The 24,479-nt window shown below is 38.8% G+C and overlaps 1 protein-coding gene across 1 annotated transcript in view; it reads left to right on the forward strand.

Moving 5' to 3' along the window:
• FREM2 (FRAS1 related extracellular matrix 2) overlaps positions 1-24,479 on the forward strand; it is a 158,686-nt gene that overhangs the window by 124,254 nt on the left and 9,953 nt on the right. Inside the window, exons 12-17 of the mRNA XM_032611517.1 lie at positions 2,102-2,232; positions 3,955-4,113; positions 7,879-8,182; positions 10,265-10,396; positions 13,414-13,745; positions 23,139-23,331. Coding sequence (XP_032467408.1) covers positions 2,102-2,232; positions 3,955-4,113; positions 7,879-8,182; positions 10,265-10,396; positions 13,414-13,745; positions 23,139-23,331 — 1,251 coding nt within the window. The remainder of the gene's footprint in view (positions 1-2,101; positions 2,233-3,954; positions 4,114-7,878; positions 8,183-10,264; positions 10,397-13,413; positions 13,746-23,138; positions 23,332-24,479) is intronic.

The raw sequence follows: 24,479 nt of genomic DNA on the forward strand, positions 1-24,479 counted from the left end.
TGAAATCAGAGAAAACTTAAATAACAGTAAATCAACCTGTGTCTCTTTTATCCTATAAATGTCAACGTGTGTTTATAAATATTTATAATAAAAATTTAATAATCTTTCCTGAAATATATTTTAATTTCTCCTTTTATGGTCCAAATTGAGGTAGTCATTTACAATAAACAAAAAATTAAATATAGAATAAACGTTAAAATATTTTTGGGTTAAAAATGTCTAGGGGCTTCCCTGGTGGTGCAGGAGTTAAGAATCCGCCTGCCAATGCAGGGGACACGGGTTCGAACCCTGGTCCAGGAAGATCCCATGTGTGGCCGAGCAACTAAGTCCATGCGCCACAACTACTGAGCCTGTGCTCTAGAGCCTGCGAGCCACAACTACTGAGCCCATGCACCTAGAGCCCACGCTCTGCAACAAGAGAAGCCACCGCTCGCCGCAACTAGAGAAAGCCCGCCGGCAGCAACGAAGACCCAACACAGCCAAAAAATAAATAAATAAATTTTTTTTTTTTTTAAATGTCTAAAGTGGCTGAGGAAACAACTATCACCTAGCATGTATACTGTAAGAAAACAATTAATTTAAGCATTTAAAATAAATACTTAAGTTTTCAACTTCTCAGAAACTAGGTTTATATAATTCAGAGGGTTACAAAACTCGAATGTTTACAAGGCCAAGACAAGCAATGAGAATGAGGGAAGCAAGGAAAGTGTGAGGGAAAGATGGAGTGATGGAAATGTTCTTCAACCAGAAAGTCCATTCCGTGCTGAGAAAGACCTGTACTGTCATAGCCAGATGACTGTTGCCAGGCAGAAAAGTGCAAAAGATCTAAAAAATCTGTATTTTTCTATGAAATCCCCAGATGTTGAAGGGTTAGAAAATAAATTTTCATTGCACCTTCACACAGGTCAAATCAAACAAATTGGTGACCCAGAAGTGATCAGCTATTTTCATCCTCTGGAACGAGGACCGTACGCCCTCTTGGGGTATGAGAAATCTAAGGCTAATGGTATCAAAGAACTGGCTAAGGCCAGTGTGGAAAATGGCTGTACCCAGAAACAGAACTAATTTTAAAGATGAGTCTGGCTTCCAAACACAATTTTAAAGAAAAAGATCCTTTTCATAATTGATGGAAGTAGGAAAAGAAAAATACGTTGGAGACACATTTTCTTCTGCCACATTTTAAAGGATTCCTTAATTTAGAATTATAATGATTGAATACCGCCGTTACATGAGAAAGCAGCGTCTGTTATCGTCTCTGATTGGAATGATTATGCATTATATTCTTTATTTTCTCCTCTGAACCAGTTTTTCACAAGGCATTGTAAAACCAACAAAATTGTTTATCCAAGTTTGGTCAGCTGCTTATTCTTGAGTTCAATAAAATCAATTAATTTTTTAACATTTTAAGAATCTCAGAATGAATGGTCAAAAAAGGATTACCATTATTGGGTTTAATTTTCATGACAATGAAGGAATTATTTTTAGTGAGGAGGACAGGGTGAGAGAAAAAAAAAACATTAACATTTTTCTTAAAAAAATTGCTGAATTTCCAAGATTAACATCAACAACCAAAAGAAGTCTTTTTAAAATATAATTTGACATATATTAAAAATTTCAACAATTTTATGTCCAGCTTTTCTAGATATATACATAATGAAAATACTATTCACACTCAATAATGCCTGTGATCGTATATTTGACTTACGTCCTATTGGTTTAGAAATTCTGGGAAATGAGAGGTGAGTTTGTCTGATTGTGCCGATATCGAAATTGTTGAGTGTCTATTCCATAACTCTGCATTTTTTCAAACTGTGGGTCAGAAAATCAATTTAGTTGCTTATGATTAGAATTTTCTTCTGGATGAAATGGAGTAGAATAGAAAATATTAGAGTGCAATGCATATCGTAAGAATAGGTGATGTTTTTAAAACTTTTTATTCCATTTTATCCACACTCACATGTGCACACAAACATATACACATAAGTGTACTGGGCCACAGTATAAAATATATTTCTCATTGTGGGTCACTGTCAAAGAAGCTTAAGAAAAACTTCACATATTCCTATGTAAAAGATTTAAACCTGTGATTTTGCATTTGTAGAAATTGAGTTTAAGGAGGGAGAAATCCAGCACATTGTTGAAATTGAAGTAATATTCGATGGGGTAAGAGAGATGAGAGAGGCCTTCACTGTCCACCTAAAACCCGATGAAAATATGATAGCAGAGACGCAGGTAAGTAATTTATGGATATAAATTTGTGGCCAGCATTTTATCATGGAAAATGCGTGTAAGCATCACATAGTGTACAGTTAAATAATCAACTTTATACAACCCTTGATTAAAGTCAATGCACATAATCTCTTTTCACCTCCGAAATAAATTTTGTTTCCATTCGAAAACAAGAATCAAGAAAGTCCTAAATTCCCTGGCAGTCCAATGGTCAGGACTCCATGCTTTCACTGCCGAGGGCATGCATTCGATCCCTGGTCAGGGAACTAAGATCCTGCAAGCCCCGTGGTGCAGCCAAAATAAAAAATTCCTGTCTCTTCCTTGAAAAATCATGTTTATAGAAACTCAAGGACTAGAGCCTCTGAGTCCCACATCAGCCCAGTTACCCTTCCTATTTTAGTCAATAATGACTGAATCTGGGATTAACCTCCAGAGAGAAAGCATAGTCTCAGCACAAAGATGAGGCTATTAGTTTAGTGCCACAACTCATTAAAACACACATTTCAACCCACAAAACAGTTTGCTAACCCTCAAAATTCCCACCTGCTCATCGTAACTTTATTAAATTGATGTCCAGAGCCTCAATGACCCAAATGTTACTGTCCTAACACTTCTTTCCTGTGTTTATTTAATTTATATTGTTTCATCAACCAGATATTCTTCAAGATAAATGTAATTTCCATAGAATTTTGACCTTTAAGCCTAATTTTTAAGGCTAAATGATTTAACGAACAGACCAATGTTTACAGTATCTGTGCTTACGTTTACTCTATTTCTTTTATTATGTGTTTCACTATTAGCATGAGATCAAATTGGGGAGACTTTTTTCCCCTTAAGTACAGGTATTTTTAATATTTTATAATTTTTACTACTTGATGGTATTTACAGTGCCTTGGGTTTTTTTTTTTAAGTCGTATTTAAAATTCAAGAAGTAGGGGCAGAAAATCTTTTTCAAATATATTTTTGTAAGTCTTGATCACATAAGAAGTGAGTCTTTAGTTTTTATGGAGCATCACATTAAACTCTTTTGAGTAAGAGGAACAGAGATTCACTCAAATCACTTCAAGTGATCAAAGCCCCTTTTAAGAAGACACACGTAAATATAGGCTTGGAAACTGCAGTGTATCGTTGGACATTGGAAGATGATTCGGGAGCAAAAGGCAAATGTGTCAGTGGGGTTTCCTTGTCATTCTACCCCCAGTAGATGTTCACAGGTTCCGCTTCTGTCTGTGACTCAGCTTCTCCCTCTGCCTGTGCTTCTGTCCTCTGCTCCTCTGAAGCTTCACTTTTCACCTGACTTCCACTTCAGCAGGGTCCATGCTGTCACATGACCTCTAGGATCTGCCTTCTCCCTGGTCTCTTTCAGCTTTCCTCCCACTATTAACTAATTGACTTTTTCATGGATCTTCCACTTTACCACCCCGAGACAGACTTAACTACTATCATCACAATTTAGAGAAAAAAATTCAAGCCCAAATACTTTGTGGGCCACTGGCCAACCCAGGACTCAGGTACCCTCCCCTGCACCATAAGATATGACCCAGGTGCCAGGGTCATGAGGAGCAAAGCACATAGAGCCTGTCACACTGCAGAGGCTCTGGGTGTGACAATTTTTACTATAATGAAGCCATGGACTTGCCAAGCATTGTAAGTATTGTTCTGCACAATAAAAGCAGTAGGAGTCTAATATGTCAGTAATCATGGAGAATTATCTTCTCCTTCTAGGCCACCAAAGCCATTGTGTACATAGAAGAATTGAACAGCATGGCAGATGTCACTTTTCCTTCTGTCCCTCAAATTGTGTCCTTACTGATGTATGATGACACTTACAGAGCCAGAGAGAGTGCTGGACCTGTGTCTGGTTATCCTGTTGTCTGTATCACGGTGAGTAGGAAGTTGAGGAAAATTGTAACATAGTTAAAATAATCATGAACATTAACCAATATAGTATGGGCTTTGTCATGATGAAATAAAAGTGGGGGAAAACTGCAGGATTTAATCTGTGAACTTTGGAAAGGAAACTGTTGATCAAGTAAAGGTCCTATGTTTCTTCCTTCATCCAACAAAGGTTTACTAACTGATACACACATAGTGTGTTATCTCATATTATCTCAGGGTTTGCCACTGAGAGAAAAATAAATAAGATATGAACTCTACACTCAAGGAATTTAAACATAAGGGAGAGGAAAATATATAAGAATCAGTCACTCTACTATAAGGCGTGATGTGATCATTATACAAACTAGGAGATAGAACAGCAGCTCCACCTGTGAGGGAAGGTTTGGGATCGTCCGATGAAAATGTCAATAGTTTAAGAGTCACATAAGGGGGAATCCCCATAAGGTTAACAGCTGATCTTTCAGCAGAAACTCTGCAAGCCAGAAGGGAGTGTCAGGACATATTTAAAGTGATAAAGGAGAAGAACCTAAAGCCAAGATTACTCTACCCAGCAAGGGTCTCATTCAGATTTGATGGAGACAAGCAAAAGCTGAGAGAGTTCAGCACCACCAACCCAGCTTTACAACAAATGCTAAAGGAACTTCTCTAGGCAAGAAACACAAGAGAAGGAAAAGACCTACAATAACGAACCCAAAACAGTTAAGAAAATGGGAATAGGAACATACATATCGATAATTACCTTAAATGTAAATGGACTAGATGCTCCCACCAAAAGACACAGGTTGGCTGAATGGATACAAAAACAAGACCCATATATTTGCTGTCTACAAGAGACCGACTTCAGACCTAGAGACACATACAGACTGAAAGTGAGGCGATGGAAAGAGATATTCCATGCAAATGGAAACCAAAAGAAAGCTGGAGTAGCAATTCTCATATCAAACAAAATAAACTTTAAAATAAAGACTATTACAAGAGACAAAGAAGGACACTACATAATGATCATGGGATCAATCCAAGAAGAAGATATAACAATTGTAAATATTTATGCACCCAACATAGGAGCACCTCAATACATAAGGCAAATACTATCAGCCATAAAAGGGGAGATCGACAGTAACACATTCATAGTAGGGGACTTTAACACCCCACTTTCACCCATGGACAGATCATCCAAAATGAAAATAAATAAGGAAACACAAGCTTTAAATGATACGTTAAATAAGATGGACTTAATTGATATTTATAGGACATTCCATCCAAAAATAACAGAATACACATTTTTCTCGAGTGCTCATGGAACATTCTCCAGGATAGATCATATCTTGGGTCACAAATCAAGCCTTGGTAAATTTAAGAAAATTGAAATCATATCAAGTATCTTTTCCGACCACAACGCTGTGAGACTAGATATCAATTACAGGAAAAGATCTGTAAAAAATACAAACACATGGAGGCTAAACAATACACTACTTAATAATGAAGTGATCACTGAAGAAATCAAAGAGGAAATCAAAGAATACCTAGAAACAAATGACAATGGAGACACGACGACCCAAAACCTATGGGATGCAGCAAAAGTAGTTCTAAGAGGGAAGTTTATAGCAATACAATCCTACCTTAAGAAACAGGAAACATCTCAAATAAACAACCTAACCTTGCACCTAAAGCAATTAGAGAAAGAAGAACAAAAAACCCCAAAGTTAGCAGAAGGAAAGAAATCATAAAGATCAGATCCAAAATAAATGAAAGAGAAATGAAGGAAATGATAGCAAAGATCAATGAAACTAAAAGCTGGTTCTTTGAGAAGGTAAACAAAATTGATAAACCAGTAGCCAGACTCATCAAGAAAAGAAGGGAGAAGACTCAAATCTATAGAATTAGAAATTGAAAAGGAGAAGTAACAACTGACACTGCAGAAATACAAAGGATCATGAGAGATTACTACAAGCAACTCTATGCCAATAAAATGGACAACATGGAAGAAATGGACAAATTCTTAGAAATGCACAACCTGCCGAGACTGAACCAGGAAGAAGTAGAAAATATGAACAGACCAATCACAAGCACTGAAATTGAAACTGTGATTTAAAATCTTCCAACAAACAAAAGCCCAGGACCGGATGGCTTCCCAGGCGAATTCTATCAAACATTTAGAGAAGAGCTAACACCTATCCTTCTCAAACTCTTCCAAAATGTAGCAGAGGGAGGAACACTCCCAAACTCATTCTAGGAGGCCACCATCACCCTGATATCAAAACCAGACAAAGATGTCACAAAGAAAGAAAACTACAGGCCAATATCACTGATGAACATAGATGTAAAAATCCTCAACAAAATACTAGCAAACAGAATCCAACAGCACATTAAAGGGATCATACACCATGATCAAGTAGGGTTTATTCCAGGAATGCAGGGATTCTTCAATATACGCAAATCAATCAATCTGATATACTATATTAACAAATTGAAGGAGAAAAATCATATGATCATCTCAGTAGATGCAGAGAAAGCTTTCAACAAAATTCAACACCCATTTATGATAAAAGCCCTGCAGAAAGTAGGCATAGAGGGAACTTTCCTCAACATAATAAAGGCCATATATGACAAACCCACAGCCGACATCGTCCTCAATGGTGAGAAACTGAAACCATTTCCACTACAATCAGGAACAAGACAAGGTTGCCCACTCTCACCACTCTTAATCAACATAGTTTTGGAAGTTTTAGCCACAGCAATCAGAGAAGAAAAAGAAATAAAAGGAATCCAAATTGGAAAAGAAGAAGTAAAGCTGTCACTGTTTGCAGATGACATGATACTATACATAGAGAATCCTAAAGATGCTACCAGAAAACTACTAGAGCTAATCAATGAATTTGGTAAAGTAGCAGTATACAAAATTAATGCACAGAAATCTCTGGCATTCCTATACCTATAAAAAAATAAAGAGTCACATAAGGAAACGTCATTCCTGTATGAAGTGGTTGCCTTACAAATGGCATAGTTACTTTTTCAATTGCCTTCTCTTAACCTACGAATTATAAGCTCCTTGTGAGCAAAAACTGGGACGCATTTATTCTTACTTTGCAATACCTCTGGTGTAATGACGTACATATAATAGGTATACAATAAATGTTTATTGGATTAGCAAGGCAGAAATAATAATGCGGTGCAAGTTACAGAGGTCTTGAAATGTTATATTAAGGAACGTGCACTTCATTTGCTGGTTAGCAGGGAGCCCTTGCACAGAAGAATGGCATGAGAAGAGGGGTTGTATTGGAGTGTTACCGTGGCAACCGTGGTCACCTGACGAGAAAGGCCCTGAATTAGATAGAAAGGTGATGCTTGGAATGGGAAGGAAAAGACCAACCTAAGAGACATCCTACAAAAAGAATCAACCAAGTTCACTGACCCACTGGATGTTGGGGGCAAAATGAGAGAGAGAAGAGAGGGAGAGAGAAAAGAACAAGGACGATTCGACAGCTCTGAGGATTCGAGAGATGATGAAATGAGTATCACTTTTACTCGTATCAGGTTAAAGGTGGAAACTGCCAATAAGCTGTTGGAAATGCAAGATTAGAGTTCATAAACGCTAGCATCGCTAGGACTAGGAATTTGAAAGTTGCATGAATAACATGTAGAAATGGAAAAAAAGTAGCAGTGAAAACACTAAGGGAGAGAGAACTTAAGAGGAATAATTTACACCTTGTTGTGAACTGTGGCCCTAACATAGTTATTTGTTTCCCATAGGCTTGCAACCCTAAATATCCAGACTATGACAAAACAGGATCCATTTGTGCAAGTGAGAACATCAATGACACTTTGACCCGGTACCGATGGCTGATCAGCGCACCCGCGGGCCCCGACGGAGTGACCAGCCCCATGAGAGAAGTGGACTTTGACACCTTTTTCACTTCATCCAAGAGGATCAGTTTAGACTCCATATACTTCCAGCCTGGCTCCAGGGTGCAGTGTGCGGCTCGGGCTGTGAATGCCGACGGCAATGAAGGCTTGGAGCTGATGAGCCCTACCGTAACCATCGGCAGAGAAGAAGGTAGTGCGTGGCCATTTTCACACGAAGGTCGCTGGAGTACCATGGAATGTTATATATGTCTAATTTCCAGTTATTCATTCCTCCAAATGCCCCATGTATTCCGTAATACTCTATAAGGTTTTTGTTTGTTTGTGGTACGCAGGCCTCTCACTGTCGTGGCCTCTCTCGTTGTGGAGCACAGGCTCCGGACGCGCAGGCTCAGCGGCCATGGTTCACGGGCCCAGCCGCTCCGCGGCATGTGGGATCTTCCCGGACCGGGGCACGAACCCGTGTCCCCTGCATCGCCAGGCGGACTCGCAACCACTGCGCCGCCAGGGAAGCCCTCTATAAGTATTTTTAAATGATAATCTATTTTCGCAAAAATATTCATTAGAAAAGAAATATTTATTCATTTTGCATTTTTCGATCACTGAGCATATGTCAGGCTTTTGGCTGTCATGAAAAATAAGGCAGGATTCCTGCCTTCCAGGAGTCCATACTCAAACTGAAGACACAGACAAAGTTTAGTCTGGATGGGACACAGAAATGCAAAAGTAGTAGTGATGGGTTCTAGCCTGAGTGGATCTGGAAAGGTTTCATCAAAGAGGAGATGCTTAAGCGGAGTCTTGAAAACAGTAGAGGAAAACAAGCGTGAGCAGTGACTCGTAGAAGCATGAAAAAACATGGAGTGTTCTGGGAATGACAAGCAGAGAAATGGGGCAGGATGAAAGGGAGAGGAAGGGAGATCAGGAGATGAAGCAGTTGGTACGCAAGGGTCAGATCTGGACAGGGCAGCTCATGTGTGATGCCAGATCCCTCCCAGCTGGTGGCTGGCTGAACAGGAGTTTGCTGGGGCAGGAGGGGAAGGACAGTCCAGGTAGAGAGGTGTGTACTAGTGTCCATACTTGGTTATTAGAGGGGAGGTTGAGGTCAGGGCTAGGGCCCGGACACAGTGGAGGTGGAAAATACATGTGGCCGGAGACAACGCTGACGGGACAGGAAATCCACTTTATAAACTGATCCTTTACTCTGCAGAAGAATGTTTAAATCAGAGTTTTAAAATAACCGTCTTTTAATCAGATTCTATTTCTAAAAATTCCATTTGTGTACAACACTTCGGATGTACATAGGTTGCAGCAAGAGAAGTTATATGTACCGCCTCCCAGCATTATATATTCAGGATCAATATTTATTGATAACATGTAGAGTAACCGTGTTCTTTTATTAGGATTAGAATGTATGGTTTTTAGATTTCTCTTAAAACCAAGCTATTGTGTTGGTACCAAAACTAAATTAAACAATGCCTTAAAATGAGTCGCCCCCAATTAATAAAGCAGACATCCCAGATGCTAGGGCCTGATTCTGATCTGTTTTCTACAAACAGAAAAGAAATGATGTATTGCCTAGTTCTCTGGAAACTGTGATCCAGCATCGGGCGGCCTCTTCCATGGTATTAAAATGAAGACACTACAGTGCTTTCAAAGCAAACGTACGAGGAAGATTTTCATGTTAAAATTCTAGAAAGATAGATAGATTAGACAATGAGTTATAATTTATAATACGCATACTGTAAGAAATTACATACATAGAGAAAACTATATATTTTGCTCTCTAAGAAGGCTAGTTTTTGTTTTTTAGAATGAGTGCATTTTTAGTTTTATTATAAATAATGTAAATTTTATGACTAGTCTTAAGGAGTTAATTCTAAGGCAACAATCTCATTCATTGAATTAAACTACACTTACTTTTTCCTGTTGTTTTTCAGTCGTTTTTACTATGCCTGTTTATACTTTATGTTAAGACGATTTTGTGAATATGACCATAACAGATGGTGTCCAGTACAAATTAAATCCCACTGAATAATATTTATTTTTTCTTAAACTTGATAAAATACCCCCAATGTTAAGAAGAAGCCATTGAACTGTCTGCTGGGATTACTTTTCCCATGATGGTCTTTTGCTTCGTCATATCAACCCTCAGCAGTGCCTTAGTTCACAGAGAATTTTAAAGTACACAGAAAATTAATAGTGCCTGTTTAAAAATATGTACTTCAAGTGTTGTCTGTTATCTTCTTTTAGCATAAATGTTTCATTTTGCCTCGAGGTCTTTGTCCTCCCCGGGTGCCAGGGATAGTGGGAGCAGAGCCCTTCTCAGCTAAATTGTGCTACACGGGTCCCGAGGACCCCGAGTACACAAACCTCATCAGGCTCGCCGTCACCATGCCCCACATAGACGGTAGGTGACTTGGGAAAGCAAATCCATGGAGGTGGTTTGGGCTTCTCTTTACCTGCTTTATTTGACGGAATACAGGCAGACCTCATTTGATTGCACTTCACAGATACTGCGTTGTTTTAAAAATTGAAGGTTGGTGGCAGCCCCGCTTCCAGCAAGTCTATCAGCACCATTTTTCCAACGCTGCCCGCTTACTTCATGTCTCTCTGTCGCATTTTGGTAATTCTCTCCGTGTTTCAAACCCTCCACCGGCAAAAAAGATGAAGACTCCCTCAGAGGATGGTTAGCATCTTTTAGTAACAGAGTATTTTTTAATGAAGGTGTGTACCTTGCTTTTTAGACATACGCTATCGCACACTTCATAGCCTACAGTATCGTTTGTTTTTAATTTTTTTATCGCAGTGTAGTTGACTTACAATGTTGTGTTAGTTTCAGGTGTACAGGAAAGTGAGTCAGTTATACATATGTATATATTTTCCGTTCTTTTTCAGATTCTTCCCCATATGGGTTATTACAGAAAACTGAGCAGAGTTCTCTGTGCTCTACAGTAGGTCCTTGTTAGTTCTCTATTTTATATACAGTAGTGTGTATCTGTCAATCCCAAGCCAGTCTCCTAATTGGTCACTTCCTCCCACGTTTCCCCTTTGGTAACCATAGATTTGATTTCGAGCTCTGTGAGTCTGATTCTGTTTTGTAAATAAGTTCATATCATTTTTTTTTATCAGATTCCACATATAAGTGATACTTGTCTTTGTCTGACTTACTTCACTTAGTATGGTAATCTCTAGGTCCATCCAAAGTTTCTGCAAATGGCATTATTTCATTCTTTTCATGGTTGAGTAATATTCCATTGTGTATATGTACCACATCTTCTATATCCTAGTAAATTTTAACATAACTTTTATACGCACTGGGAAGCAAAAAATTCATGTGACTCACTTGATTTCAATATTTGCCTCATTGCGTTGGTCTGGAACCAAACCTGCAATATCTCTGAGGTCTGCCTGTTTTCTGAATGACCAAGCATACAATAAATGCTCAGTTTGCAACTTAAGCTTCAAGTCCTGCTTCTTTTGAGTGTTTCTGTTTTCTTTCTGCCCAGTTTTTTTCTCAAGTCTGACAATTTTGATGTTCTTTAAAATTAGATAAATTTCACACATGTCACAACACAATGAAACAAAGCTTTGGTTAACGTGCTCGCTGTCTTTTATGACACGGAACACTGTGCCTTCAAAACTCTTGAGCTTGGAACTTACAGGAAAGCAATTTGGAATCTCAATCCCTGCCTTCAACACCTATTTGCTTCTCCATATCTGGAGTCTCATAGATCTTTCCCAGTATTTATTGCAACAACTAAGACATCTCCTAGGCATTAAAATAAGGTTAAAAAAAAAAAAAAGCAATTAACGATGTTAAATTTTGTGTCCATTTTCTCTGGATAGGGAAGTGTGGCCAGAATTTCTGAGTCAGTAACTTTACCCACATTTTATGAACACTTCCTCAAGTACAGAAGACATTTTCAAGTTCTATTCCTCTTAATTCACTTTATTCCTGAAGTATATTAATATTATTACTTAGTATGTTAGTTATATTTTAAGTACCTAAAGGACAGGAAGCATTAGGCAATATTAGGAGCTACGAGGTAGAATTTACCTGCCTTATGAAAAGGACATAATTCTGCTTTGTCTGCTTATTACAAACCCAAATTTATGCTGGTGGGCACAGGTACACAGAGATCTGCACCTCCTTACTTTACAGTGGAATGTTGGGTCCATGTTTGACCACCCTACCTTTAGACCCACGTGGGAGGTGTGATTCAGATGTGCAGAGGGCAGAAGGGACCATCAGGGAAGGGCAGACCTCTAGTAGTTCTTCCTGATAGAAAGATTGGTCCCTCGTCCTTCTCCTAGAGCTTGACTTAGCGTTTTCTGAAACATTCGATAGCCGTAGCTCCGCAGAAGCTGACCGGTTCTTTCGCGGGGCCAGAGAATCTAAGAGGGAGAGGTGGAAAAGGTGCCAAGGGAAGACCTCTTTCACAGTCCTTTTTGCTGCATTGCTCATGCCAGGGCTCAACCAGCTGTGTCCGATGGACTGGATCTAGCCTTCTACCTGTTTTTGTGTGGTCTGCAAGCTAAAAATGGTTTTCACGTTTTTTAATGTTTGGAAGAAGCCAAGCATTCTTCTTCTTCTTTGAAAGTAGCATGTTTCATGACACATGAAAATTATGTAAAATTCTAATCCATTGGCCGTGATTAAGTCTTCTTGCACACGGTTATGTGAATTCCTTTACAAATCATCTGTGGCAGCTCTGGCTCTGCAATGGCAGCTTTGAGCTGTTGCCCACAAATCCTAAAATATTTACAGTTTGGCTCTTTACAGAAGAGGTTTGCCAACTCTTAGCCTATACCGTATAGTGGTAGTTTTCACACTTTTTGGTCTGAGGACACCCTCAAAATTATTTATGGCCACAAAGACCTTTTGTTTTGTGGGTTATAGCTATACATATTTACTGGATTTAAAATTGAGGTATTGTTAAATACGTATTTATTCATTAATTTTAAAATAAGAATAAATCTATTACGTGTTAACACGAAAAACATACTTTTAAGAAAAAGAACTACAATTTATAAAGCAAAACAAAAGAGTGGCATAGTTTCACATTTTTGAAAATATCCTTAGTGTCTGGCTTAATAAAAGACTGCTGTATTCTTATGTCTGCTTCTGCAGTCAATCTATTGCAATATATGATTTATTTTAGCCTCTGAAAAACTCCGCTGTACACTACTGAGAAAATAAGCGTGGAAAAGTCAAATAATAGAGTCGTGAAAATAGCTTTAATGTTATAGATCTCCTGAAATATTCTCAGGGTCCTCTGGGGTCCTACGATACCACTTTTATAATCACCACTCTGCAGTATTTTATAACACTTGTCTTCTCAAGAGATAAAGAGATTATAAACTGTTCAAAGGCCTTTGCTGTTGGTAAAAATGGTAACAGTGATTTACAAAAATCCCTTGTAGGCATGCTCCCTGTGATTTCCACCAAGGAGCTCTCCAACTTTGAGCTCACCCTCAGCCCTGATGGCACACGAGTTGGAAACCACAAATGCTCCAACCTCCTGGATTATACTGAAGTAAAGACCCACCACGGGTTCTTGACTGGTGCTACCAAAAATCCAGAAATAATTGGAGAGACGTATCCTTACCAGTACAGCTCGTCTATCAGGGGTTCCAATACCTTACGCTTCTACCGAAATCTGAACCTGGAAGCCTGCTTATGGGAGTTCGTTAGCTACTATGACATGTCAGAGCTGCTCACGGACTGTGGAGGCACCATTGGAACCGATGGACAGGTATGGATGTTTAGCATCTGAGCTTTGGTCACTGGACAAACCAGTTGCTTTTGTTCAGTTACGTAGACTTGGAATAAATCTCAGCTCCAGTCTTCCATCCTGGTGATGTAGGTTATTAGGCACAAGAAAGAGCAGGTAATTGGCATGAGTGGTATGGAAATCCATGTCTGTTTCCAGAACAATGTGTCAAAATCCATGTATTTTTTAGCAATGGGTCAGTAACATTATCTTTGTATTGAAAGGACACCGTATAGTTATGCTGTAAGCTCCAAATCTACTCTGATATTAGAAAACTCCAAATACGAATTTCTCTTCGAAGTACACATATTCATTTCTTGTGTTATGTACGGATGGCCGTGATGCATCATGAACGATCTCAAATGAGGGTCCTCAGGGTCAGTCGAGTTTTTCTCCCTTCTTACTCTCTTCTTTCCCCGCCTTCTATCTTTCTCTCCTTCTACTCCCATTTCTCCCCCTTTTTCTTTCTAGCTTTCTCCCCATTTCCTCCCTATCTGGTCCATTTCTCCATCACTAACATAGTCAAAAGTATTTTCATTTAAAGCTTACTGTTAGTTCTACTCTACAATTGCTGATTCCTCTTCATACTACACAGGCAGACATTTACACATAAAACACACACACACACACACACACACACACATAATCCCCTCCCATCACCACCATCACTATTGTTGTCAAAATGATGGTGAAGCAAGGTTTCCATTAGCAGTTATAGTAGAGAATCTAAAATATGTAGGGTGTAGCTTAGATTTGTGATGAGTATTTGAATTAAAAGCCATGCTTTGTCCAACTGGACTAAAACAAAGGGCTTATTTACGTAACTTATACATTAAGACGTTGAATGGTACCCAGAAGATGTCTTATCTTTCAAGATTTAGCTGAGGTGAGGCTGGATTTTTTTTTCTGTGCTATATTCCTGTGATGTTAAACTATAAAACAAGTAGTAACAAGAGAAATGTAGACAGTAACTGTCAGTTTAATTCCAGAGCAAAGCTGTAAATCTTGACCGGTTCTGCTGGCGTTGATGTCTAAGGGCCACATATTATGTCTGGGAACTGTTGAGCTCCAAGGTAGTGAGACTTTTATCTCTGTCTCCTCTAAAAGCAACAAAATATCCAAAAAATCTCAAGCAAAAACACCAACAGGAAGACAGTGTAGAACAGTGGAAAGAGCCTGCATATTGCAATCAAGCAAATGTGGACTTATATCTGGCTCTGACATTCTCTAGCTACGTCTTCTTGGGCAGGTTACTTAAACCCTCATAAGTGTTACCTCTTCAAGTCCCTCTTTCCCACCCTGTCTTTGCTACCTGGAAGAAACGTGAAAGAAAAAAGGTCCTATTCTCAGAATAAAGACTCATATTAACACATCTACGTCAGCCTCTTCCTTTATAGGTCAAATATCTCCATTCCTTTGGCCGTTCCTCCCAGAGCCTGTTTTCAATCCATTATTAAATCATTCCTGTTTTCTTTCTGGATGCTCTTCTCTCAGGATCTTGCTGAAATCACAGGCTCTATTGGCATAAGCGAAATGGGACATAGTAATGGATTATATTGTAGTTCTGGGTCTTCTTTGTTAAAAAGCACTTCATCCCATGAAGCTTCTCTGTGGGTCTCGTCTAGTCTGTGGTCACTTTTTAGCCTCAAGAATGTTTTCTATCTTCTCTGCAAATGGCAGTAATTTTCTGTCTTTCATACGTGAAACCCAGACAGGCTTCCCTACTGAAAACCCTGCACTTATCCTACTTAAGCTTTATCCTACTTAAGCCTATATCTGCCACTTTTCTGGTGTATCAAGGGCATTTTGAATGCAAATCTGTCTCTCCAGCCAATCCTCACTATAAAAATGCTCAGCTAAATTAATTTAACTTTGCTGGAGTTTTAAAATCACTGTTCCTCTATTTAGTTAAGTTCCGGGTTTTTTTTCCCATTACAACTGCTAACTAGAAAAGCTATTACCCTGCTTCCGTAGTTGAGCTATTGACTGTTCTACTCCACTAGGTGAAAACTGACACCTGCCGGGTTCAGTGAAGTTTCGCCTGCCTGAACACTTTATGTTACTTTCTACTTAGGGAGAAGAGAGAGTGCGATATAAGAATTATTGAACCATCCAGTTCCCAACTGGCTTGTGTTGCCTTGAGGCGTAAGATGGCCAGCTGGTTATATGAGTTTCTTCTGAAAGAACTTCTCTGCTTTCGCATCGTTGAAAATAAATGTAGTAACATAAGCATGCTGGTCAACATAATAGACGTGACCAGATTCAGTGTAAATCATTGAAATTTCAGGTTCTTGTGACAAATTCTTAAAGCCTCAGTGTAAATGGAATTGCAATAGCATCTAATAAAGTGTGTTCACTCTCAGAGTGAAGCTCAGAGATGGCTATCTCGTTTTCCCCAACTTTCTTGGGTTTGAACTTCTACTTCTCTAGTTACTGAGATCTTCTTCTATATCCTCACCTCCCCTGACACATAACATTATTTAAATGTAGGTGAGGGAGAAGAAAATACATATTAAAGTAAAGGAAATATAACTCTTTGAGATATTTTCTTAATTTTCCTCACAAGTTTTAGGTTCTAGAGAAGTGAAAATATCTAATAATATTACTACTACTACTAATAGTAATAGCTAACATTTATTTAATATTTACTATATGCCTGTCATCGTGTGTAAGTACTTTACATAGTTTCACTAATTCTGTCCTCAAAACAACACTGTGAGACAAATACGAATTTTGTCTCCATTTCTGGAGACACTGAAGCAAAGAGACTTCAAATAACGTGTCCCACCAGTTCAATTCGTTTGTAAGCCTGTGCTCTTAACCACATCACGATACCTATCTGGACATTTAATTGAGTGAATTAAATGTCATTTAATTGGGCGAATGTGAGGAATGGTTATGGTCACAGATGAAATTGCAAGAAAGGCAAATAAACTTTTTCCTCTGTTCTTTGTACAAGAACAGAAGTAACCCCAGGTCTGTTTGTCCTCTGCCAATTCCATACTGCCCTGGCCAAGCAGCTAATAGATGTGTCTTTCCCTCTTCTGGTCCTTTTCTAGACTTGCCACCTTAGATCAAGGTAATCACTCTGCAAACAGATTTTACTAACTGGTAACTGCTTCTGCCAGGAACAACATGATGACAAACCGATGTTTATCTTTAGTGTTCTTAGTAGCTAAAGCTACTGCCTGGAAATATTGCCAGGGCCCTGCATTTTATTTTGTGATTAAAAAGAGGTTTCTAACACACTCTTAAAGATTTCTGTCTTCTCTAACCTCCCATATTCAAATTATTTCACTTGTAACAGAGAGTTACCAAACTGAAGGGATCACCGGAAATATCCAAGATAGTTATCTGTTCACAGCAGATAAGTGAAGTCAATAAATGAAGCTTTATTAAGTTTTATGCAGTTTGACTACAACTAGCTTTAGCTGATATTAAGACCAGTTCTGCTTTTTCCATCTCGTTCGTTGTCCATTCACTCATTAAAGAAATAATCAGTGAACACCTACTCTGTACCAGGGACCAAATGGGTACCCGGTGAGGACACCAGACACAGACCTCAAACTCCTTACAAGTCGAGTTATGGAGTCGAATACTTGCTCTTATAAAAGTTAACAATTTTACTTGCCAAGAAGAAGAAACTTGGAATTTCTCTAATGATATTCACCACTAAAATCCCTCCTAATAGTTACTTTCTAAAATGTAAAAGCAGATATAGCAGGAAAAGAAAAATAGAGATAAATAAAATCAATTATTCCGCTCCACCTTTTTGTGTGACCTGTGTTTTATAAATAAAACTTTAACTTGTTTGGGTACACAATGAAAAACACTTGTGATGCAAAGTAGTCAGTAATGTTAAACTAAGTTTTTAAACTATTGGATATTTTCGGTGATTTTTCTCTTGGAAACAACTTCTCTTAAAACTAAAGAACTTCAGTTCATTTCACCTTTCATCAGCCTGACTATTGATGTTAAAAAGTCAGAATCTTAACTCTCACCTTGTTAGGTAAACAGCAACTGATAACATCACTCAAGGAGCATGACTGAGTTACAACAATTCAACTCCAATCATATGACATTGTAATTTACTCATGAGAAGACATAGCCTGATTTGGGGAAAGTACACGTATTTTTTCTGAGTTCCTTGGTTAGTGGAATAATTTTCCTTTTTTAAAAAAAGCTATGTGTTTGATTTAGAAACATAGACCTTTGGGGCTAGAGTATACTTTAGAAGTCATCTCTTTCCATTCCATTATTTCCTACTTACTACACTGATTTAATCTTTTTTTTTTTTTTAAAGATGTAAGGCACTCTAAATCATTCTGCAAGAAATGGCAAGAAGAATCCAAAATGTATAACTTTCATGAAGTATGTTGCTTCCTATTGTGTCAAATTTGTCAATTAATATTTTTAGTGGTGTAGGTTTTTTGGTTAATGAAAGTAAAGATATTACCATGGAAAGCTGGGAAACTAAAAAAGTATAAAAAAGGAATTCACTCATTATCCCGCTATCACTGTACACAGACATATTTTCTAGTCTCTTTTCAATATACATACACATTTTTAATAGTAGAAGCAAAATGTTATCCATACCATTTTGTAGACTGCTTTTTAACTTAACATATTGTGATTCTTTTCCCATGACAGGGAAAATTCTTCACATAAATGATTTTTGATTACGACATATTTCACCTTGTTGCTGTGCCATCATAATTATTTAAATATTCTTCTATTACTGGTCATTTAGATTATTTATAATCCTATACTGTAGATATCCCATAGAGTTGTCCTTAATCCTAAAGAATTTGTGGACCAGTATTGACCCTCCCTCATTCCAAGGTCCCTTGTGCATCTCTGATATCACAGCCCTTCAGAAAGGCTTGTAACTGGAAAGAAGCCAAAGTTTCCTTCCAAATGTTCCTGGATGTGTAGACTGCTATTACGCAGAGACCTTGGCTAAGAATTCTAACTTGTTAAAACAATGTCTTCCACGGAGTCGCTAAGTACACACTTTACTGAGACTTCAAGCTATTGAGATCTATGAGCCTTCTTTACACATTCACAAACACCACCGTCTTGATGATACAGACATGCATCTGGCAACAAAAGCAGCAACAGAAAGAAATTCCAGCCAATGGGAAATCCCCACCAGTGGTTGTCCTTAGATAAGGTTCTAATGGCTCTGGCTCAGTTTTCAGTCTTTGAAGTAAGCACAAATCACTTGTGCTGCGTAAAGTAGGGTAGCTGCACGACTATCAAAGATTTTGAAATGATTGTTGTTTTCAATATATGTGGTCTAATTGAAAGACCTTGGGTAGAAGAGTCTAATCTGTGCTGTCCAATATGGTAGCCGTTAGCCATGTGTAGCCACTGAGCATTCAAAATGAGGCTTGTCCGAACTGGGATATGCTGTGCGTGTTAAATACATACCAGATTTCAGAGACTTAGTACAGGGGTTTCCCTGGTGGCGCAGTGGTTGGGAGTCCGCCTGCCTATGCAGGGGACACGGGTTCGTGCCCTGGCCGAGGAGGATCCCACATGCCGCGGAGCGGCTGGGCCCGTGAGCCGTGGCCGCTGAGCCTGCACGTCCGGAGCCTGTGCTCCGCAACGGGAAAGGCCGCAACGGTGAGAGGCCCACGTGCCGCAAAAAAAAAAAAAAAAAAAAACACTTAGTACAAAAAAAAAGAAGGTAAAATATTACATTCTAGTTATTTTATATTGATGGCATATTAAAATGCAATATGTTTGACATATTAGGTTAAGTAAACTATTGTTAAAATTGGTTTCACGTGCTTCTCTTTACTTTTTGAAATATGGCTACTGGAAGATTTAAAATTACATGATTGGCTCACGTTATGATCCCATTGAACAGTGCTGGTCTAGATACTTGAGTATTAGTCCTGAATGTACTGAATAATCTTCGGCAAGCCAATTACCTTCTCTGTGGCTTAAGTTCAACACGTGTAAAATAGTGCCTTGCTCAAGTGAAAGCTGCAAAGGAACAAAGTAAATCTGGATTCGTTTTTATTAGTTACATACCTCTATTGCTTACTTCTATAAGAATTTTTAAATATCTATAAGATAATATGTAAATTGAATAGCTTCAGCTACAAGTCCAAAATAAGTGAGGAATGAAAACTACTTGCGGTTTGGGCTTCCCTGGTGGTGCAATGGTTAAGAACCTGCCTGCCAATGTAAGGGACACGGGTTTGAGCCCTGGTCCGGGAAGATCCCACATGCCGCAGAGCAACTAAGCCCATGCACCACAACTACTGCGCCTGCGCTCTAGAGTCCGCGAGCCACAACTACTGAAGCCCGCGCGCCTAGACCCCGCGCTCCGCAACAAGAGAAGCCACCGCAATGAGAAGCCCGCACACCGCAACGAAGAGTAGCCCCGGCTCACCGCAACTAGAGAAAGCCCGGGCGCAGCAACGAAGACCCAAAAACAGCCAAAAATAAAATTAAAACTACTGCAATTTTCCTCAGCAATAGTTTCCACCTTGGGCAGCATTGTGAATGTAATTTTTCTCTTGGGGTACTCTTCTTTCTTCCTATTCTTCCCCTTTCCTACCATCTAACACAGATCAGCAGACTTTCTCTTGTCCCTTCAACAGGCAATATCTCCCCAAATATAAACCTCACTTACTAGTAGTGATAGAAACTTATATCGGTATGGTACCTTTCACAGGTCATTTGCACTTTGCACTTTCCCTTTAAATACGGAATTTAAGCTATTGTTTGCCTTTGTTGAAGAAACAAATCAGTAAGGATGTGTAAGCTCACTCATCATGTCAGTTTCTTTAAGAGCAGTATACCAGATTTAACATACATTTCTTTCAGTATAAACAAATACTTTTAAAAGTCCTGTGGAATAGGCTGAAGGAAAATGAAGGGTTCATTAAGATGGCATCTAAAGCAGGGGTCCCCCACCGGTACCGTTAGGAATCCGGCCACACTGCAGGAGGTGATCGGCCGGGCAGGTGAGCGAGGCTTCATCTCCTCCCCACCGCTCGCATTACCGCCAGAGCCATCCCCCCGCGCCCCCCCACCTCTTCCGAGGAAAAATTGTCTTCCATGCAACCGGTCCCTGGTGCCAAAAAGGTTGGGGACCGCTGTAGAGGTTACATTGATTGCACTGTGTTCTTCAATTTTACAGGAACGAACAGGTAAGTGACCTGGGTGATCTACCTAGTCCCATTTAGGCTCCAATTCCTTTAGACAGAGATTCTAAGCAGACAAAAAGAGCTGGCTGTGGTGAACAAGAAAATGCAATAAGATGCCAATTCCATGTCCAGAAATGAACAAACTCTAGGTTACCAGGAGGATCAAATGAAATCACGTAAGAGTTCGTCAGGGAGCCAAGTAACTTGTTCCTAGGATGTGAATGTTAATAGTTCTCTCCAAAATAGCACACTCAGTAACATCTGATGGATGGAATGTAATGTTGGCAAAATTATTTTTAGCACCTAGAAAGTTTAATTGGAAATCCATGTCTACAGCCTATTCTTTAATCAGTGTTTATTAAAATCACAGGATGAAATAGTCATCTTAATTACCAGTGGCATATGGATTGACAGTTACTCTCCATTACACTGTCAGGGTGTTAAAACTGCACTTCAAGATCCATTCCTCAATGACTGCAGGAATAGCTACCCTTAGAAACTGCTATCTCAGAGGACTTCAGTGCAAAGGCGCCTCTCCTGCCGACCACGTTAGGAGATGATGAGTGTTAGCTACTACACAGCTGAGAATCAGATAATTTGCTTGGTGGATGGTTTTCTTTCGATATATTTTTGTTGGTGACTCAGGTTGTCATTTTGGTGATTTGAGGAGTTTACTTTTAACCCCATGACAAATGATAAATAAGAGCTATCATGTTTTAGATTATTCAGTAACTCCCATGTATGCTTCCTGTTGCCACCTCAGGGTGGAAGGAGAAAAAGACCTATCAGAAAACCTGACTCAAACTTGTAAGCAGTGTGATGTGACCTCAGCCCGTTTCCTCTTTAAAAGAAGACAGTTGTATTTTCCCTGCTATTCTGCCGAGCTATTCTGAGAATTAAGGATGATAACCTTTGTTAGGTGATCTTAAGACCACCCTCAGCTTGGTTTGGAATATGATAAAGTGTGAAAGAGTAGAAAAAGCATGGGCCAAAGGCTGGGGTCTATTATTGGTAGGGCTACTCCCGAAGGAAGTGGGAAATTTGCTTTATTTCTTTGAGTCTTAACTTTCCTCTCTCTCTTTCTATCCATCTCTCTATCCATTCATTCAATCATCCACACATACATATAAATATAACTATGGGGAAGAATGAAAACATTGAGTAGCTTTATTTGTGAACTTAACACGATGTCTGAAAAGTGGTAGATGCTCAATAAGTAATTAGTAGCTTACCCTCCATGACCTCAGTCCACCTGCAAAATACAAAAGAAGAAAGTATAAATTGTAAGAAGACACTTCAACTAATTATTTTTGAGCCATCTTAAAGATTACATGGAATCTTAAATGTTACATGTCACCACTAAATACGTTTGCTTCCAGGTCTTTGCCGCTTTATTTCCTCTTCCTCTTCCTCTATATAATAATTTAAAAGTAACTTACAGCACTGTTATTCGTAATAGGCAAAAGCTGGATATAACCCAAATGTTCATCAACTGATGAACGGATAAATAAAATGTGGTATATGCGTACAGCGGGATGCTATTCAGTAATAGAAGTACTGAAACATGCTACACTACGGATGAACCTTGAAAACATTACGCTAAGTGAAGGAAGCCTGTCACAAAAGACCACATGTTGTGTGATTCCATTTATATGAAATGTTCAGAATAGGCAAATGCCTAGAGACAGAAAGTAGGCTAGTGATTGCCAGGGACTGGGGAGGGAGGATGGAATAAGGGGATGACTGCTAATGGATATGGAATTTCTCTTGGAAGTGATGAAAATGTCCTAAAACATTGCGGTGAAATGTTTGCGGTGGTTGCGGTGGAAGTTGCACAACTCCCTGAATATATTAAATAACATTGATTTGTCCACTTGAAATAGGTGAGTTACGTGGTATATGAACTATTTCTTAATAAAGCTGCTACCAAAAAAAAGCACTGTTTTAGTATGCTCAAAATAATGTACTTTAGCTTAAAGATTTCTGCTGCCTATCCTTTGCTGCAAAGGAAATAGTAGCGTAATAACTATTTAATTACTCCAAAATTAAGTGAGGGGGACAGTAGTGTTATAAATGCTGTCATTTCCTTTCCTCAATGATTAACTCAAAACCTTCAGATAAGTGAAAGGAGAAAACGGCTTGCACAAAATTAAGCTGGTTTCGTTAGCAACACTGAATCGTGTTGATAGATATAATTTTATTGTTTTAGGTCCTAAACCTAGTGCAGTCCTATGTGACTCTCCGAGTCCCTCTGTATGTTTCCTACGTGTTCCATTCCCCCGTTGGGGTAGGAGGCTGGCAGCATTTTGACTTGAAGTCAGAGCTTCGTCTAACTTTCGTGTATGACACTGCCATCTTGTGGACTGATGGAATTGTCAGCCCCCCAGAAGCTGAACTCCAAGGTGAGCTGACAGAGACTCGGAAAGCTAGTTTTCTTACCTATTTGAATGACTTAAGAGAAATTTTTACTGCAGCTAAAAATAATAGAAGCACCTTTCAATGTATTTTATTTTTATGGTCAATATTTTCAAATAATTTCATTTCTGTCATGGAAAAACTTCTTTAAATTATATCAATGCATCAAATTTTGCATAATACGTGACTGTTAAATATAATGTCCATTTTAGGCGATTAATCATTCATGTGTTACTCAACACAATCTCTCTCTAGATTTTAGAAAGTGGATAGGGAAAGATCCAATTGAAAGTAAGGAATGAACCCCAAAGAAAAAGTTACACATTTTTGTTTATGAAAATGGGAGATGCATTTTAAAGCCCAGTATACACTGTGTCCTGGATTCTAGTTCCGGGTCTGTAGCTAACTAGCTGTGTGATCTCAAACATATTGTTTGACCTTTGGCAGTCAATTTCTTATGAAAGATAGACTAGACTTCTAATTTTCTTTCAGTTTAAAAATTCTATTATTCCATAATACTTTAGCTGAATGTCTTGGAACAGTGGTGGTGCGTGCCACTACAGTTTGGGCCCCCAAATCATCTGCATAACTTTGTTTCAGTCTTGATGTCAGAATCATAATTCAAAGTCCACAAGCATGAAGCTAATGAATCCGTCAGTAGAATTAGTGCTGTTTCTTTTCAGACACGTACTGCTGTTCAGGTTCCACGCATGTCCAACCATCATTACTTCTTACGAGCCAGAGGGAAAATTCGGTTGATAGGACATCTCAAAGTGTGTTGTCTTAAACAGATTAAAATTACCTTAAAGCTATGTGAAAGGTAATATGATCACCCTAAGTAATCAGTCTAGATCATTTCAAATGTTTTAATTCCATATCTTGCCTTAGGAAATGTATATTAAGTGAATCTTAATGCAGATCCATCTCTTGGTTCTCAACTTCTACGTAAGGATCGCATGTTTCCTTCTTCTGTCTGTAGCCAACTTTGGTCACCTTGCTAAATTTCTTGGGGAAGTTTTGGTTTCATTAAGCCTATAACATTTGGAATTACTCTGGAGAGCACAGACCTGTTTCCACCTACATGTCCAGATCTTCAAAATTTGACCAGTTCATCCCGTCTCTCAATTTACAGCTT

The sequence above is a fragment of the Phocoena sinus genome, chromosome 18 (genome assembly GCF_008692025.1).
Source record: "Phocoena sinus isolate mPhoSin1 chromosome 18, mPhoSin1.pri, whole genome shotgun sequence".
Classification (NCBI taxonomy): Eukaryota; Metazoa; Chordata; class Mammalia; order Artiodactyla; family Phocoenidae; genus Phocoena; species Phocoena sinus.